General features: G+C 43.3%; 1 protein-coding gene across 11 annotated transcripts in view; it reads right to left on the bottom strand.

Annotated features, from left to right (window-relative positions):
• Nucleotides 1–7,110: 7,110 nt before the first annotated feature.
• KANK1 (KN motif and ankyrin repeat domains 1) overlaps nt 7,111–16,119 on the bottom strand; it is a 128,786-nt gene continuing 119,777 nt past the window's right edge. For all 11 annotated transcript variants that reach the window (XM_065047257.1, XM_065047259.1, XM_065047260.1 and 8 more), the window contains 5 exons: nt 15,306–15,525; nt 12,460–12,602; nt 11,726–11,926; nt 8,737–8,835; nt 7,111–8,103 (listed from right to left, as the gene is read on the bottom strand). In XM_065047257.1, coding sequence (XP_064903329.1) covers nt 8,041–8,103; nt 8,737–8,835; nt 11,726–11,926; nt 12,460–12,602; nt 15,306–15,525 — 726 coding nt within the window. In that variant the 3' untranslated portion in view covers nt 7,111–8,040. The remainder of the gene's footprint in view (nt 8,104–8,736; nt 8,836–11,725; nt 11,927–12,459; nt 12,603–15,305; nt 15,526–16,119) is intronic.

Here is a 16,119-nt window from a genome sequence, read left to right on the forward strand (position 1 = left end):
AGCTGGAAAAGACACACCTGGACTCCAGAAACATGTCTCCTGAACCAGGCTGCACAGCCGGTGATTTTGTTAGCATCCTCAAGACAATCTTCCTGTAATCTGAAGGAAACTTCAATTCCTGGAGGAGAGGTAGATCTCAGAGCCTGGGTAGCCATCCTAATACCTCTTGCTCTTGGCTAGACGAGCCTCTCGCAAGCCATAAATACCACCCCCAGAGATTTCCTAGTATGTAATGTCAGGCTCCTAAACTTCTTCCATGCTGACTAGGTAGAAGAGCTCTAGGGGTTTTGCAGTTTAGCACAGGGTTACACGGCGAGGCTCCTTTTTCTATCTATGGAGCTTACATTTCTGTCAGCAGTTGTTTTGTCATGCTCGATACTTCTTCCAAAGGCAATGCTAGGTCACAGGACACAGCATTTTTCCATCTCCTGACCTCACATCTCAGGAAAATACTGCTGGGCCTCCATAGAAGCGCAAAACTTAGATAGAATACAGGCTACTAATTCAATGTTATTTTAGCTAGGGAACATAATTCTCTAAGACCAAGACTTGCATATGTTTGGCTTGTACATGCAGGCCCTGAAATGTCAGCAGTTGAACGGGGGTAATTAAAAGAAGGAAATGACTGAAACAATACCAGAATACTAAAAAAAAAAAAAAAGAAAAACACCAAAAAACCCTCAAAAAACTCAGAAAACCCAAACCAAACCCCAACAAAACGCAGTAACTAACTGCTCTGTCAGAGCCCGGTTATTTTCCCCGGCAGGCTTGCGGTGTTGGGTTTGTCCCGTCTGCAGAGGTCCCCATGCTCCCGTGGTGGGGAGGACAGCACGGCTGCTGGGGCGCAGCTGGGCTCTGGAACAGGAAGGCGCTGGATGATTTTGTTCACACAGCTTAAATGAAGGATTTACAGTCTATCATCTGTAGAAGTTTTCAGAAACTCACACACATACTTACCCATTCTCCTTTTTTTCCAATTGCTGATCCAATTCTGACCAAATATGAGCTGTTGTACAAAGGCCAGAATAGACAATTATCTTGTGATACAAAGAGATGGTGACAAGCTCATATTCATTTGAAAACTCACCCGGGCTTCCCAAGAGCTAAACCCCATTTTTTGCAGAACTAACTGGAAGAGCTTTCTCCCTTTCAGCTGTATCTCTTTGCTTTACTGCCCCTTTGCTAATCATCAGTGTGACTTACTATTTTAGCAGTCACATACTGTGGGATGTTTTAAATTCCTTATTTACAGGGTTTGCCTCTTAGCAAAACAAAAGTATTCCTTTTAAACTTCTTCCCTATTTTCAGCTTCCAACTTGTTAACAGCTGCAGTTTGTGGGGTTGATGGTGGCAGCCTTTAGAGCTGTTTCCTTGGGGACACACTGAACATGAATGGTGTCAAGTTGCATTCTGTCTTCCAGGGTCGGGTGCTTCCCTGCTCGTCTGAAAGGGACACAAAAAATGCATGGGTCATTTTTTTTCTCTTATCATGCTGCCAATTCTGGTCCATTTTTGCTCTTATTGCACTGCCAGCTCTTGTCTAATTCACTCTCTGGCAGGTTCTTTCAGCACTACAGATACTTAGCTTTTTCTCACTCCCACAAACTTACATTATTTTTCCTCAGTTGTTTCAGTCTGATTTTCCTAAACCAAATCTCATTTTATTATCATCCTGTGTTTTTAATCTCTCTCAATCTCTTTGTACAGCTGTTCTGCTCACACTCCTCCCAAATCAGCATCCGCTGCAGAAGCCATTAACTTGCTTCTTGCTCCTCCTGCTAGGCTAGTGGTGCAGATTAAACCACCACAATAAAGGGCCTCTGAGCAGATGTGTGTGGTTGGACTGGAAAATTCTCATGATAAATTTGCAAGATTGAGTACCTGGTGAGGGGGGAGCATTTCCTGGACCAGCCCCTGCCTGCTCACACCTCCCCAGTACCAAGGACTTGTAACTGGCTGTCTCCAAGTCTCACTCACCCCTGAGCCTGGAGAAAAGTTGCTCTTCTGGCCCCAGAAAATGCCCTAGAGCAATGCAGGGGCGCTGTGGGACAAGTGCCAGAGGCAGCAGGTGGCTTTTCATGTCTCAAAAGTGTGATATCATGGCCAGGAAGTGGAGAAGGATCTTTATTAATCTGCCTCTTCACCATGGCATGCAAAAAACTGGTCTGTCTTCCTCTCAGTGAAGTTAACGTGTCTCAGTGAGGCAGGACAGCCTTCCTGGGGGAGCATGAGCTGCCCTTTCAGCCCTGCGGCTGGCCAGAGCTCTCAGGGAGAACACAGCAAGGGCTTCTCCTGCAGCAGTGGCTAAAGCCAGTATGTGAAAAGCTGAAGAAAAAAGTGACCAGTGCATCTAGAAATACCTCTTTGCTATTTCCATTCAGATCAGCAATTAGAGGTCATACAAGAAGCACGTGCATGGTTTTTGAGAAAACATTAGCCCTTATGTTATCTAAACAATATTCCTGCAAATGGCTGTATTGGTGTTTAGACAACATGGAGATTGACTTTTGCTATTCATGGCTGAATGTATTTAAAGACACTGTGCTTCAGAGTATATGCCTCAAATGTAGAGGACTTTGGAGGGCAGTTTTGTATAGCAAGAATTATTTAAAAGGCAATTTGTCTTTGCTGCTGCTGACTGTTTCTCCTGGTGATCTTCTCATTCCTGACATCTCCTCAGGGATCACACACGGGGTGGGTGCGTGGGTGTGAGGAAACATGCTTATCTTTTTATTTTAGCAGGAAAAGCTGAAAGTGCATATCATTAAAGAAGCAGAACACTTAAAACAGAGGTTTGGAGGCACTGAATTATTTAATGACCTATAATAAAGAACTGTGATATATTGACCAATGTGTGTATACAGCTGTAAGGCTGTAGTACTTCTGGCAAGATTTACTCACCTGCTTTGCTCCCATTGCCTAAAAACCTGGCAGGAAAACAGATGTGCTGTTTTACAAACAACTTTAAGAAGTGGTTAAACTCATCTTTGGGAAAAAAAAAAAGTTATGTTTCCTTCATAGTATCTTAGAGAGAGGTTCCCAAATATTCCTGCAGGTAGCATGAAGTTCTGGAGCACTTTGATGTCCAATGGTACTTGTTGAGAATAGGTGAGGTGCTGATAGGCTGGATGATGTCATACCAACCAAACAGAAAGTGGAGCAACTGATGGAAGAAGACAGCAACCAGGTAGCTCAGCTCCAGCCAGGCACTTCTGTTCAGCATATGCATGTACAGAGACTCAGCAGCCAAAGTGAAGTAAAATGGGCAGGAATTTTTTAACTGACTTCCCTAGGCATCACATTAGGCTGTGAGTAGTGAAGGCTAATACTTCCACAGTTCCCGACTAAAATCTGAACCAAACCTGAATCTGGGTACCCATTTCCTCTAATCTCATTGTGGCCATTTTTAAGAGTGTTTAATGCAGAATCCTCCTTGCATGTCTTCCAGCATCGTTTCCTGACCTCCTACCTCTGTCCGTTGTCCTCCATCAGGCTCTCAGAGGCAGGCCCAAGCATCCCACATGAACTGATCATCTGAAAGCGTCTATTTTTGATGAGGAAATGTTTGTAGTTAAGCTCTTGGTTGACAGACCTGGGTGCAGACAGAAGAGCAGGAAGGGGTGAAGTTTCCAGACCCATGTGCAGACACAGAGCGCACTGCAGGGAGCTGCTCGCAGCTGCGGTGGGAGCGTGAGTGCTGTTTCAGCCAGCTCTGCTGCTGCCTTTCAAAGGCAGGAGGACCTCTGTATCCTTTGGGCCGCTTCCATCCCAGCAAACAGAGCCAGTCCTGTGCATCAGGGATCAGCGCCAAGGCTTGCATTATTTACACCATGGCTGAACTGGACCCAGGGCAGCCAGACTTCTCAGCCAAAAGTATGAGACACGAGGAGAAACACATGAAAGCTATTTCTAGAATAACTTGAGTTCTTCTGTCTGCATCAAGAAGATAAAACCTCTGAAAGTACATCTTCAAAAAATGTCTTCTTCAGCCATTGCATTTAGATCAATATTGTGTTGGCTGATTTCCATAATTTTAAAAGTTCATACCAGTAACCATCATCTTTTATCTCTTAGGGTGACTTTAAGTGGCAGGTTCACTTGATGTGTGACAGTATTACTGGAAAAAGACAGTGACGTATTTTACAATCTTGAAAAAGTGCCAGAGCTTTTATATATTCATTGACAGAGTTCAAAGGTGATTACAACATCGTGCTTGAATATACTGAGTCAGTCATCATCTGATCTGAACTGAGAAACAAACACTGGGGACAGTGTCGGCGGGAGTTCTGTTAAGAGCTGGTACGCAGGGTAAACCCCTTAATCCCAGCACCTGTGATAAATTCTATCCAGCATTAGCAGGTAGAATTTAACTTGCTGGCAGAAGGCATCAGTGGATACAGACACTTTTGGGAAGCTCTGAACTATTTCCCAGGGAAGGGCCTGACTTTACAGTGTGAAGTGCTTCAGGTGTCAACCTCTTGGAGACAGGAGGGCCATCCAAGAGAAACAAATACTAAGGGAAGCTTAGGGAAGTAATTTTTTATTTTTTTGTTTTACTGCTCAATCCATTAAGTCTTCCCTAATAGGATCTTAGGCCAAAAAATGATATTCAATTACTTCATTAAAACAATCCCTTTATTTGGTATTTTTCCCCCATTTCCACCAACACATCCAAAGTTTTGGTTGCTTTTGTCAATCTTCCTGACGTGGCACACCACAATAGTCTGCTTCACCCCGCAGCTGAAACTGGGGCACTTTGCTTTACAAGGCATTTTACACTAAGGCAAAGAGCTTTTGGGAAGAAACTGAACATTGTACAGATATGCAGAGCCCACAGCTTCATCTAACATTTTTCTAAACCTTTAGGTGGCCAATTCTGCGTCAACCATTTCTCTTACCAGGAAAATGTCATCTAAATAAATCCAGGAACTCCGAGTTGCATAACCTGACTCTTGCATGCTGTTGGAAGGGTCATGTTCCTCCCCAGACTTCTGGCAGTCAAGGCCATTAGAAAGCAATAGAATCACAAAAAAAAATTAACCACAATATTTTGGTTCCTGATACACTAATTCTCTACAGGGCTAAAAAACAAACAACAAAAAAAGTGTGTTTATTTCCACATTCCTCTTCCTATGCTTTTTCCCAGGTTAAAAAAAGAATGTATTAAAGTACATTTGGTGACTCTCCCTGTGCCACTAGTCACTTAAACCACTGGACCAGTTTTTTACAATTCTCCTACAATAGCTGTGCGCCCAGGACTCCCATTGATTTCTGGAGGGAGAAACAGGGACCTGTGCCAACCCAGAAAATAAATGTCAGGGCCCCCGGCTCTGAAAAACTAAATTCACAGGTATTTCAGATTTTTTTTTTAGCTTCAGGCTACAGTATGTACAAATGTGCATGTCTGCAAATGCAGCACAGTAGCAAGGTAGGAGTGCAGCAACAAGAGACCCATAAGGGTCATCAAGTCCAACTCCCAGAGTTAGAGGCATGATTACTAACTTCCTTAAGAAAGCATAGTTAGACTGTTTTGGATCAAACCAGTGCTAAATAAAGATTATATTATTGGTAAAACTGAAAGTAGAAACCCGTCCCTCATCCAAATTCTGTACCAGCAATATAATGTCTCTCCTCTAGACAAGAATGTAATCCATTAGATACAGGCAAGTATGTACAAATAAGTGAACTGGATTTTCTGTAAAATTTGAGCAAGTTCTAGAGGAAGATTAAAGCAGTTACCCTTTTTCTCTACTTCATCAGCTTGATTTGTTTATCTCCAGCACCATGTGTGTTTTAAACTCATAAAAACAAGGGCAGATTATCTTGACTTTACTTTCCAGACAGTTCGAACTGTTGCAAGAAATGGCAGATCAACAGATCTGAAAATTAAACAAAAGCCACTCTTGCCAAGCCCAAGGCAGAGAGATCCAACTTGTACTAATGCTGCGGAATGAGAAACCCATCCAGCCCCTAAGTGAATGAGGGCTTTATTGGGAAGCCTGTGCTGGTGTCCTGTGCTGTGTGTGACCAGGTCTCAGGACATGGCGTGGGGGCAGGTGTGGGGCACAGCTCAGGACAGGACAGCTCTGCACAGGACAGCCTGCACCCACCACCTCTGATCCAGCGAGGCCAGCAAGTACAGCATTTTCTTCTGCTTAATCTTTTACAGCTGCTGCCACTTGCCGTCAGTCTGGTGTCAGAGGGAAGATCTTATTTTCACAGTATTTTGGCAAACCGGTGACATACTTCTGTAACTGGCAGGTAGGACCTAGGTGAGACAGCATCCGGTGTTAGATGCTAAGTGAAAAGTGGGAAGAAAATTGGCCAGAGAGGGGCAATAGCAAAAATGGACTGACCTCAAAGTGGAGGGGGCCTTTTTTGGGACAGCTATGTTAAAATATGTGCCCCTCAGCAGAAAGACTGCAGTATCTGCGGAGATGGACCAAACCAGCTCTGAGAGAGCTCACAGAAACTTCATTCAGTCCAAAACACCAAGCCCATGTAGGCCAAGTGGAATGAAGATGGCTTCAGTGGGTCCCTATTCCAAAGGGACTATATAGGAACTTAAGGACAAGGAGTGAGTGAGGAGAGACACAGAGGAACAGAAGTGTATAAGTCCCTTGAAGGAAAGCACTCTCTGCCTCCTCAAGTAGGTCTGAACTGACAAGGCTATGGAGGCCCTAGCTTAAAAACTGCTCTGGTGCCTTTTAAAAAGCATCCCCTTCACTAAGCTGCCAGTACTGTTTGGAAGATAAAAGCTCAAAGACTTTCATTTCAGTTGGTAATTACTTGGCAGAGGGCTAGGTCAAACTGCTGGAACACCACCCTTTGATGCCTCTCCATGATGCTGCACATGGCCAAGAGAGAGGCCACTTCTCTCACCAACAGCCTTCACAACAAGTGCAAGACCAGTGAAGGCAGATCATCTCAGGCAAAGCTTTTTACTCAGCCAGTCAGCAGGAAAAATCTAGTTTGGGCACTGATGCTGTTTGTATCAGCAACCCCCAAGGGTTGAGTTATCCAGTCTTCCCTGCCTCGTCTTTCCAATCCATCCTGTTTTGCCTCTGCATATTTGGATGACGACAAATCACACGTAAAACAGGAGAGAAGTAAAACAGCATAATGAAATTTTATTCTGAAAATATGGCAAGAGTCTAAGGCACTTCAAACATTTCAATACACATGACTAAAGTGAATGTGACAAGGTAATAGCACTCCATAAATATGCACCGAGAACTATGCTCAGTTCCACTCAAGGGGAATATACAGCTGGTATCTAATTTTACTCTCCAATAAACATGTATGGAGCTTATAGACTGATGCAGTTAATAAAAATATGGTAACAGGACATGTAATTCTTCATGTAGTTTTTAATTATTAAGGAATATAAAATGTTGAAAATACTGTGCGAGTTAATTTTATAGATACTAGTATCTTTCATATAAAAAGTTATACATTATCCCCAATTAGCAACAACTTATTTAGTGAACTTCAGACCTGACGAGAGGCTCTATCCCCAACATCTACCGACTCACCCACCAGCTCAAGATCCACGGAGCTGACTATATAAGCAACTGCAACTTCTGAATTTCAAAGTAATTAAAAACACCAAAATCACATTGGAATGAAATTTATTAAAACATTACTGTGATAAAGTCTAGGCACAGTAAATATAAATATGTTTTAGAATTATTAAAACAAGTCACTGGGAGACCCCTGCATGGATAGCTTTAGAAGTCTTAGGCTGCATAACATAGGAAAGGATAATCTATAGCAAAGAAAAACAGGATGTATGCCAGTGTACAGAAAGACAAGCAGGTGAGCAAAAGAACAGTTCTGGCTAAGGTTCTCAGCTGAGCACTACTTAACTATACGCTTGCTTCAAGTTTACAGTTTTCTATCTTTAGCACTAGATCTCTGCTTTCACTTTGCTGGTGAGTTCAGGCACAAGACAATTACATTCAGTATCTGTCTCAGTAAAACAGTAACATTTAGCAGCTTAAAGATGGCATAGGGATTTTTACAGATATTCATGCACTACTACTCAAACGTGGCTCTGTGGGTGGGACCAGGAGATGTCTTTCTGCTAAGCCTAGGAGTGCCCTAAAAAAGAGGAAAGAACAATTAATCAAAGGGAAATTATTCCAGCCAGCCGAATGAGAACACAGCGCTCACAAGCACCCTGCTCAATTCCTTGCCTCTAATTGCACAGATTAATTTTTTTTTTTTTCATTTTAGGAAGAACAGTGCCAGCTATCACACAATCTGCTAACTGTGAGTGCATGTTTTTAGACAGCGAAATATTTAGCAGCAGTTTATCAGGACAGTGAGTTGAGGCTCTCAGAGCAGGTGGATATTTGCCATAACACTTAGGACAGCTGTAACTCTAGAAACAGCTGCGTTTTGGTGACCAGGTCAATAATTAGCATTACAGTAATGGAACAGCACCTCTGCACAATAGCCAGTCAGTGAACCTTGCTAGTGTGCTGTCTTCACCCCAGATAAAAGGGAGGAGGTATCCATCAGCCAGAGTCCAGCCTTCTGCAGACAACCAGTATTTAAAAATGTACACTTCACTTACCAGCATAAAAATTATCCTGTGAATAAACCTGAAAATTCATATGCTGTATGGCGGTACAGCTGCTGAGTGTGGTTGTGTAATCTGTTGTTTATGTTTTACTACTATGTTGAAGAGCAGCAAGTTAAAATGTAAACTGCAGGAGGTTGCGTACTAACCGGTGACTGGGTTTTGGAAAAGTTGACATGCGCATAAAGAAGAACTGCTATGTCCTTATGTCCAGCTTCCAGGGCTATTGAAAGTGCTGTGCTGCCATCCTGAGAGGAGAAAAGAAGAAATAACAGAATTAGTACTTGTGTGCACTAACAGACCTCTTAAAAGCCCCAACAGCTGGGTTAATTTAGAGTCTTGTTTAATTTCTTTTATTATAATTAAGTGACAATAGGCCTTGCACTGCTGTTTTATGAGGCAGTCCAATTGTCAGAGGCCTCATAATTTTGCGCAATGAGGAGTCTCGATTATTGCTGAGGAAGAATGAGCATGCCATTATCACTATAACGTTACATGTAGTGCTGTGTAAGACCAGTGATTTCAGAAGATTGGTCTGAGAGAAACGACAATGTCAGTGAGGAGTGGAAGAGAAGATAGGGGAGGGATAAATGCTAATCAAATATCATTATAACTGCTGTATTATAATGATAATTGTTGTGTTATGGCTCCCACTAAGAGCAGTTGCATTCATAATTCCAAATGCTCCTTGATGCAAGTCTTACTGCAAACAAATGGACTTTTCTGGTCAAATACTGTCTCTGTTTTTCAGAAGATACTGCTTTCAGAAACCATAGTTGTTGAGGCTGCTAGAAGCAAAGACTACTTTTGCCTAAAGGATAATATATTGACCTGCTGGTTTCCCTATAGACCGTGTTTGGTCCAGGAAGAAGCAGATGTCAGACAACCTGTGATGTGAACCCCTGAGCTGTCAGAGGGTCACAGTTGTACGAAGCTGCCACATCCCCAACTATGCCTTCCTTGTTTCCTTCCCTTCCTGAAACTGGTGCACCATGTGGGTACAACCCCCAACACTGGGCAGCTGAGCTGGGTTCTGCAGAAGGTGAAGTCAATGAACAGAAATTATGTCTCTGCCTCTCTGCAACACCTTCAACAAATAACCACCCATTGCCCTCCCAAATCCCAGGCCCAGGCTCCACTTCAGTGCTCAGTGGGTGAAAGCAATAGGAAGAACGGAAACATAACCCAAGAGTTGATGTTGTTAATGAGAACACAGTACTGGCAAAAAAACAGCTAAGTCAACATTTTCAAGCTTGAGCAGTCTGGAGATCCAATTGTCTGCTGACAGTGTAGGCTCCAATGATCTTTGCAAACAAGAAATATGCAAGTGTCCCATTTGGTACTGTCAAGCCTGTATCTGTTTATTGTTAGGACAATGTAGCTTCATGACCAAAACCAAACCTGTAAGTCATGGTGTAGATACTGTGTGAACATTCTGTGAAGAGAACTGTAGGTGTTTGCCACAGACACAGAAATCAACACAGGAAGGTGATGAAGTCACCAGATAAGGTCCTAACTGAAAACTCTAAGACTCCTGGGAAAGGGGGAAGGAATGTGAGAAAGGAAGATGTTTTACCATGAGCTAGCAAATGGTTTATCTCTTCCGGTGAGACTGCATCTGGAATGTTGTGCCTAGTTCTGGGTCCCTCAGTTCAAGAAGGACCAAGAGCTGCTGGAGAGAGTCCAGCGCAGGGCAACAAAGACGATGAAGGGAGCGGAGCATCACCCTTATGAGAAAAGGCTGAGGGAGCTGGGTCTCTTTAGCTTGGAGTAGAGGAGACTGAGGGCTGACCTCATTAATGTTCATAAATATGTTAAGAGTGAGTGTCACGAGGATGGAGCCAGGCTCTTCTCGGTGATAACCAATGATAAGACAAGGGGCAATGGGTGCAAGCTGAAACATGTCAGGTTCCACTTAAATAGGAGAAGAAACTTCACAGTGAGAGTGACAGAACACTGGAACAGGCTGCCCAGGGGGATTGTGGAATTTCCTCCTCTGAAGACATTCAAAACCCTCCTGGACACATTCCTGTGTAACCTCATCTGGGTGTTCCTGCTCCGGCAGGTGGATTGGACTGGATGATCTTTTGAGGTCACTTCCAATCCCTAAGATCCTGTGATTCTGGCCACTGCCACTGGTTTCGGCTGGGACAGAGTTAACTTTATTCCTAGTAGCTGGTATAGTGATGTGTTTTGGGTTTAGTATTAGAAGAACGTTGATAATACACTAATGTTTTTGTTGTTGCTGAGCAATGTTTATACCAAGTCAGAGACTTTTGAGCCAGAAGGTGCAGGTGCACAAGAAACTGGGGGGAGGCACAGCCAGGAGAGCTGACCCAGACTGGCCAAAGGGTTATTCCATACCATGTCATGCTCAGTCTATAAACCTGGGGAGTTGGCCAGGGAGTGGTGATCACCGCTCAGGCACTGGCTGGGTATCAGTCAATGGGTGGTGAGCAATTGCATTGTGTAGCACTTGCTTTTATTTATTATTATTATTGGTCAATGGGTGGTGAGCAATTGCATTGTGTATCACTTGCTCTTCTTCTCTTTTCTCCTTTTCCCTTTCCTTTCCTTTCCTTTCCTTTCCTTTCCTTTCCTTTCCTTTCCTTTCCTTTCCTTTCCTTTCCTTTCCTTTCCTTTCCTTTCCTTTCCTTTCCTTTCCTTTCCTTTCCTTTCCTTTCCTTTCCTTTCCTTTCCTTTCCTTTCCTTTCCTTTTTTTCTCTTTTCTCTTCCTTTTCTTTCTATTACTATTGCTCCCTTCCTGTCCTATTAAACTGTCTTTATCTTAACCCATGAAGTTTAACCTTTTTTTATGATTCTTTCCCATTCTGCTGGGGTGGGGGGAGTAAGCAAATGGCTATGTGTGGTTTTTAGCTGCCTGCCAGGCTAAACCTACATCTACTGCTAACCACGAAAATAGTTACTGGGTAAGTCTGTTAGAAGAGCAGAGACACTAGCTGAATAATCACAGCACTTGCTACCATTACGCAGAGGATTCATGCATTGGTACTGTGGTGCTGTGAGTCACGTAAGCAGATTTCAGCAGATCTCCACTGCACCAAAAAAACTGAATTAGAAAAACACTCCAGAGTGGAGAAACGGTCTGATGAAGCACTGTCAGGAAATGCAACTCACATTGTCCTCGAGGGTGCCATTACACCCAGGCTGAGCCAGCAGAAGTTTGACAATCTCTACGTGTCCGTGTTCACTAGCACACATCAGAGCTGTAGAGCCTTCGTCATCCTGGATATTGACATCTGCACCACAGGCCAGTAAAGCTTTCACCATGTCTATCCGCCCATGACTCACAGCTAGCATCAGTGCGGTCTGACCAGCCTGCATGGAAAGAAGAGGAAAACGTAAATCACCATGCAGACAACCAGTGACAAATCATGCACACTTATTTTTTGGCACTGTGCTGCTTCTAGGGGGAAAACAAAAATTGTTGTTATTTCATACAGCACTCAAGGCTCTGCTTACCATAATTTAAACACATTTTATGTATAATATACCCTACATTCACACAGTTATTTACTACATTGAAGTAAGATAGTGGATCTATCTCCAGACATCCAGAGTTCTTTGGAAGGAGCTATACATTGCAGAATTTGTAAATGACTCCTAAAATTCAGTAATGATTCTCTCATATAATATATTTATTTTTAGAAGAGATCCAGACCTGAGGCTCAACTGTTCTTACACAGCTCTTTTGTATACGGCAATCAAAAACATAAGCACAAACATCACAGACCACAGAGGGTGAGAGTGAATAAGTGCAAAAGCTGAACCGATGGAGCAGGGATGGCAGCATGGAAGGAAAGGTAAAAAGCCACAGGAGTAGGAATGGTGTCTCATGAACCGTGACTGACCTGGCTGGCTTTAGCGTTCACGTCCCCACAGCTGAACAGTTCCTCCACTATCCTCATGTCCTTTTCTGCTTCCACAGCTGCAAGCGCAGCAAGCATGATGGGGGTATAGCCGGCCTTGTTCTGATGATTTACGTTACAGACATCTGCAGAGGGATGAGATAATTTCTTTGGAAAGCACGAACCCAAAAAGCAGCAATTGTGCTAATGAACTGAATAAACTGTTAGTAGAACAGCCTATAAAAAGCAAAGGCAGCAATTGCTCTCATAATGGAAGCAATTCAAGGGAAAGTGGGGAAGAAAAAAAATAAACAGGGGTGCTCTTGAGTCTGAGAAAGAAAAGGATTCTCTGCTACTATGTGTGCAACACAAAGGAGAGCACAAAACCATTTTATATGCCATCATTTAGGGCCCTCTTTGTGCATTTTTTATCTTTTGTAAAAGCAAGTGGTCTGAAATCTGACATGACCATTGGGGTCATGGGTCCGAACCCCAGGAATACCATAAGGAGAGTCTTTAAGCTCCTCTCCTGAGGGGATCCACACTGCACAGCAAAACGGCCCAGCAACACGGTCAGTGGAAAAGCTGTTTGTCTTCAGCACAAATATTTTCCTGTAACTGGTGTTATTTTAAAGATCTGCAAGTGTACTTTGACATGTTTTGGAGCTGCAGAAAAATCCTTTCAATTAAAGACTGTTTCCAGCTCTTCAGAGGATTTGACTGGGAGCAAAAGTACTCTGGGAACAAATACAGTCAAATCTTCTAACTAGTGCCAGCAGCTAACAAGATTTCTCCTTTTCATTAAAGTCTAACATCCAGTCTCTCTCTGTCTCTAAAATTCTGCAGAAATCCAGCAGGGTAATTAGTCTACCAGGCAGCAGGGCTTTCAGTGTGCTCATCGTATTGGAAAGCAAGGACTCATACTTACATAAACAGTATCCCTAGGCTTGTGTTTAACTTGCACAACAGATATCTTAACAAGCAAAAATGCTTCAGGAAATCCTTCAGATTTATTACCAAAGGCACTTTTTTTTTTAAGTGAAAAGAACACTGCAGAAGCAATACAAGTGCAGATGTAAGAAAACGTACATTTTTTCATGTTCTGTAGACATCACCTGTGATACCTTATAACCCACAGCCCAGCCTTACTTTCCGAAGTCACTTCTGGGAAGACACTGAAGCCACAGAACACGACACTCTGCTACATGCATTACTTCATGAGTAGTGAATAATTACTGGAAGTAATGCTCTCCTACCCTGACTAGACTACTTAAGCAGAGGTTCTGAGATGACATTTCAGCTCCTTTTCTACAGGGCTAATGACCAGAACTGTTTTCCTATTTGTCCTCTTGGTAACACTGCATGGTGATACGAAGAGTCTCTTGTCTCATCTGTTCTTCCCACCAAGCACACAGATGTGGAGTTCTTGGACCAGGAATCTGCCTGTGATATAACAACATTGCAAAGCTGACTGTAGTGACCATTTAAACATAATCCAGAGGGAGACAGTAGAAACCTGAAGGAATTTGCCTGTTTGTAAATACTTCCCAAGCACTGGCACGTGCAGCATGTTCCCGCACACCTGGCACTAGACCCGGTTGTTGGATTTTACAGCTAAAACCCGCTGTCTTCACAGAAATATACCAGCTGCTGTAAATAAACTACAGCAGTCTGGACTCCCAGCAGCAGATGAGGGTGCTCGTGCTTCCCTGAGGTACCCGGGGGAGTGGAGGGGCAGGTTCCTCCCGGCGCTGCGCGGCAGAGCCAGCCTGCTGCTGTTTCACTGTGCTCCCGACATTCCCTGCATTCCCCCGCCGTGACTCACTCTTCCCAACAGGCTGCCTTCAAATGGGACCACAGATTTCAAAGCACTCACTTTCCTGCCCAGGAAGTCTCTACAGTGGCAGATGCACTGGGTTATCAAAGCTGAGATTTGTATCATTAATATCCTTGTTTATCTGATGTCACCCTTCTGGATTTGTAAATATTGCTAGGCTTATACTCCAGGCATGTCACTGGTCTAGTTAAGATTCACAACCGTGACAAGTTTTATAACCAGTTCATGGAAACAAACTTCAATCCGGGAACAAAACTACCTTAAACAGATTGCATCCTGCTTAGGACCAGCTTCAACGTGTGACACCTTCTGCTGACTGCCTGCTGGCTTAGCGCATGCAGGGAGCAGATGCTCTGGAGCCTCCCCTCTGCCATTACCCTCTCTGCATGTGTGTGGCAATGGGATTGAGAGAAGAAAGCAACAACAAAAACAACTAAATGAAGCATCATCACGTTGCTCATGGATCAGGGAAATGCTCCTGCATGGCAGGACGCTGTATTGCTCCAGTTTCTCAGGAGAGAAGCACAAAAGTGCCAAGCCGGTGGCCAGAAAAACCTTCTGTACTGCTCTAGTAAGATAAATCTAGACTACTCTGAATGTTTACCATCAACGTTTATACCTGAATTCATCTTCCTCCACCAGCACCCTACCTTTGGCTGAGCAGCAGCTGTGCTGCCTCCAGAGAAAACTGCTGCGGGCTGGTGCTGCTGAACTACAGTCCAACAGTCAGGGATCTACCTAAGTGTCCCAAACAGTGGTCAACTCTGCATATAATTTACTTGAGTGTTTTTGTACCTAACTCCTTCAAAAGCCACCACCATCACCTCCAAACTTAGCAGCAGAAACAAGGATTCTAGACTACCCAAGTGAGCCATCGTGTAACTGTTAACAGTTAAAACAGCTGCTGGAGGAAGCCCAGAAGTGACCCCTTGCTCATCAAGAATTTGATCTGTGAGGATTGCAAAAAACAAAAAAAAATAATTAAAAAAAATATGGAAACGAGTCAACCTACTTGCATCCAGAAGAAGCTTTACAATTTCGAAGTTAGAATGTGAGACGCTGTAATGCAGAGCTGTGTTTCCATTTCCATCCGCCATATTGATGATATGTCTGAGGACAGCAGGAGAAATCTCTTCAAAAGCAGTTATGTAGTCTCCAACCATTTCAGGAACAGCCGACTTCTGACTTGAGACACGAAACCACTCATGCTGGATGGTATTTAAACAAAACCTCTGCCAAAACCAAGACAGAAAAATTGACATACGGGCAATCTATTTAAAGGATTTTCCGTCCCACAAGTCAGTGATGCAGGAGGTCAAGTCTTTTTTAGTCAAATGTGGGAAGAAGGTATTCAGCTCACAAATAAGATGTATGGACTGCAGCTTCCTCTCTGACTAAACCCCTCTTTAAAACACCAATTCTTTACCTCCCCTCATTTTACCTGATTTTCACCTCTGAGGGTGTGTAATTTTAAGATGAGTTACCCCCAGGATTAATGGGTACCAAATACTGCTGAACAGAAAAAAGACCTGAAGTAACCATTTCCATGAAATCCTTAACAAAGTTCATAAATCACTGATTAACCCAAGACTACGTGCAGTGGAAATGCACATTTTTTGGGAACTTAACAGCATGCAAAGTAATTAGGCCCAGTCCCAAGGCCTGAATTATCAAATGCACTAAGTATGGGAGAACTGGCTGGACAGCCGTTCTACAGGAGAAGAGCTGGGCATTACAGAGGATCACAACCTGAACATGAGCCAACAACATCACACTGTCATGAAAAAAGCAAATACTGTTTTGGGGTAAATAAACAGATTTATAGC

This window comes from Columba livia, chromosome Z, assembly GCF_036013475.1.
Source record: "Columba livia isolate bColLiv1 breed racing homer chromosome Z, bColLiv1.pat.W.v2, whole genome shotgun sequence".
NCBI classification, from domain to species: Eukaryota; Metazoa; Chordata; class Aves; order Columbiformes; family Columbidae; genus Columba; species Columba livia.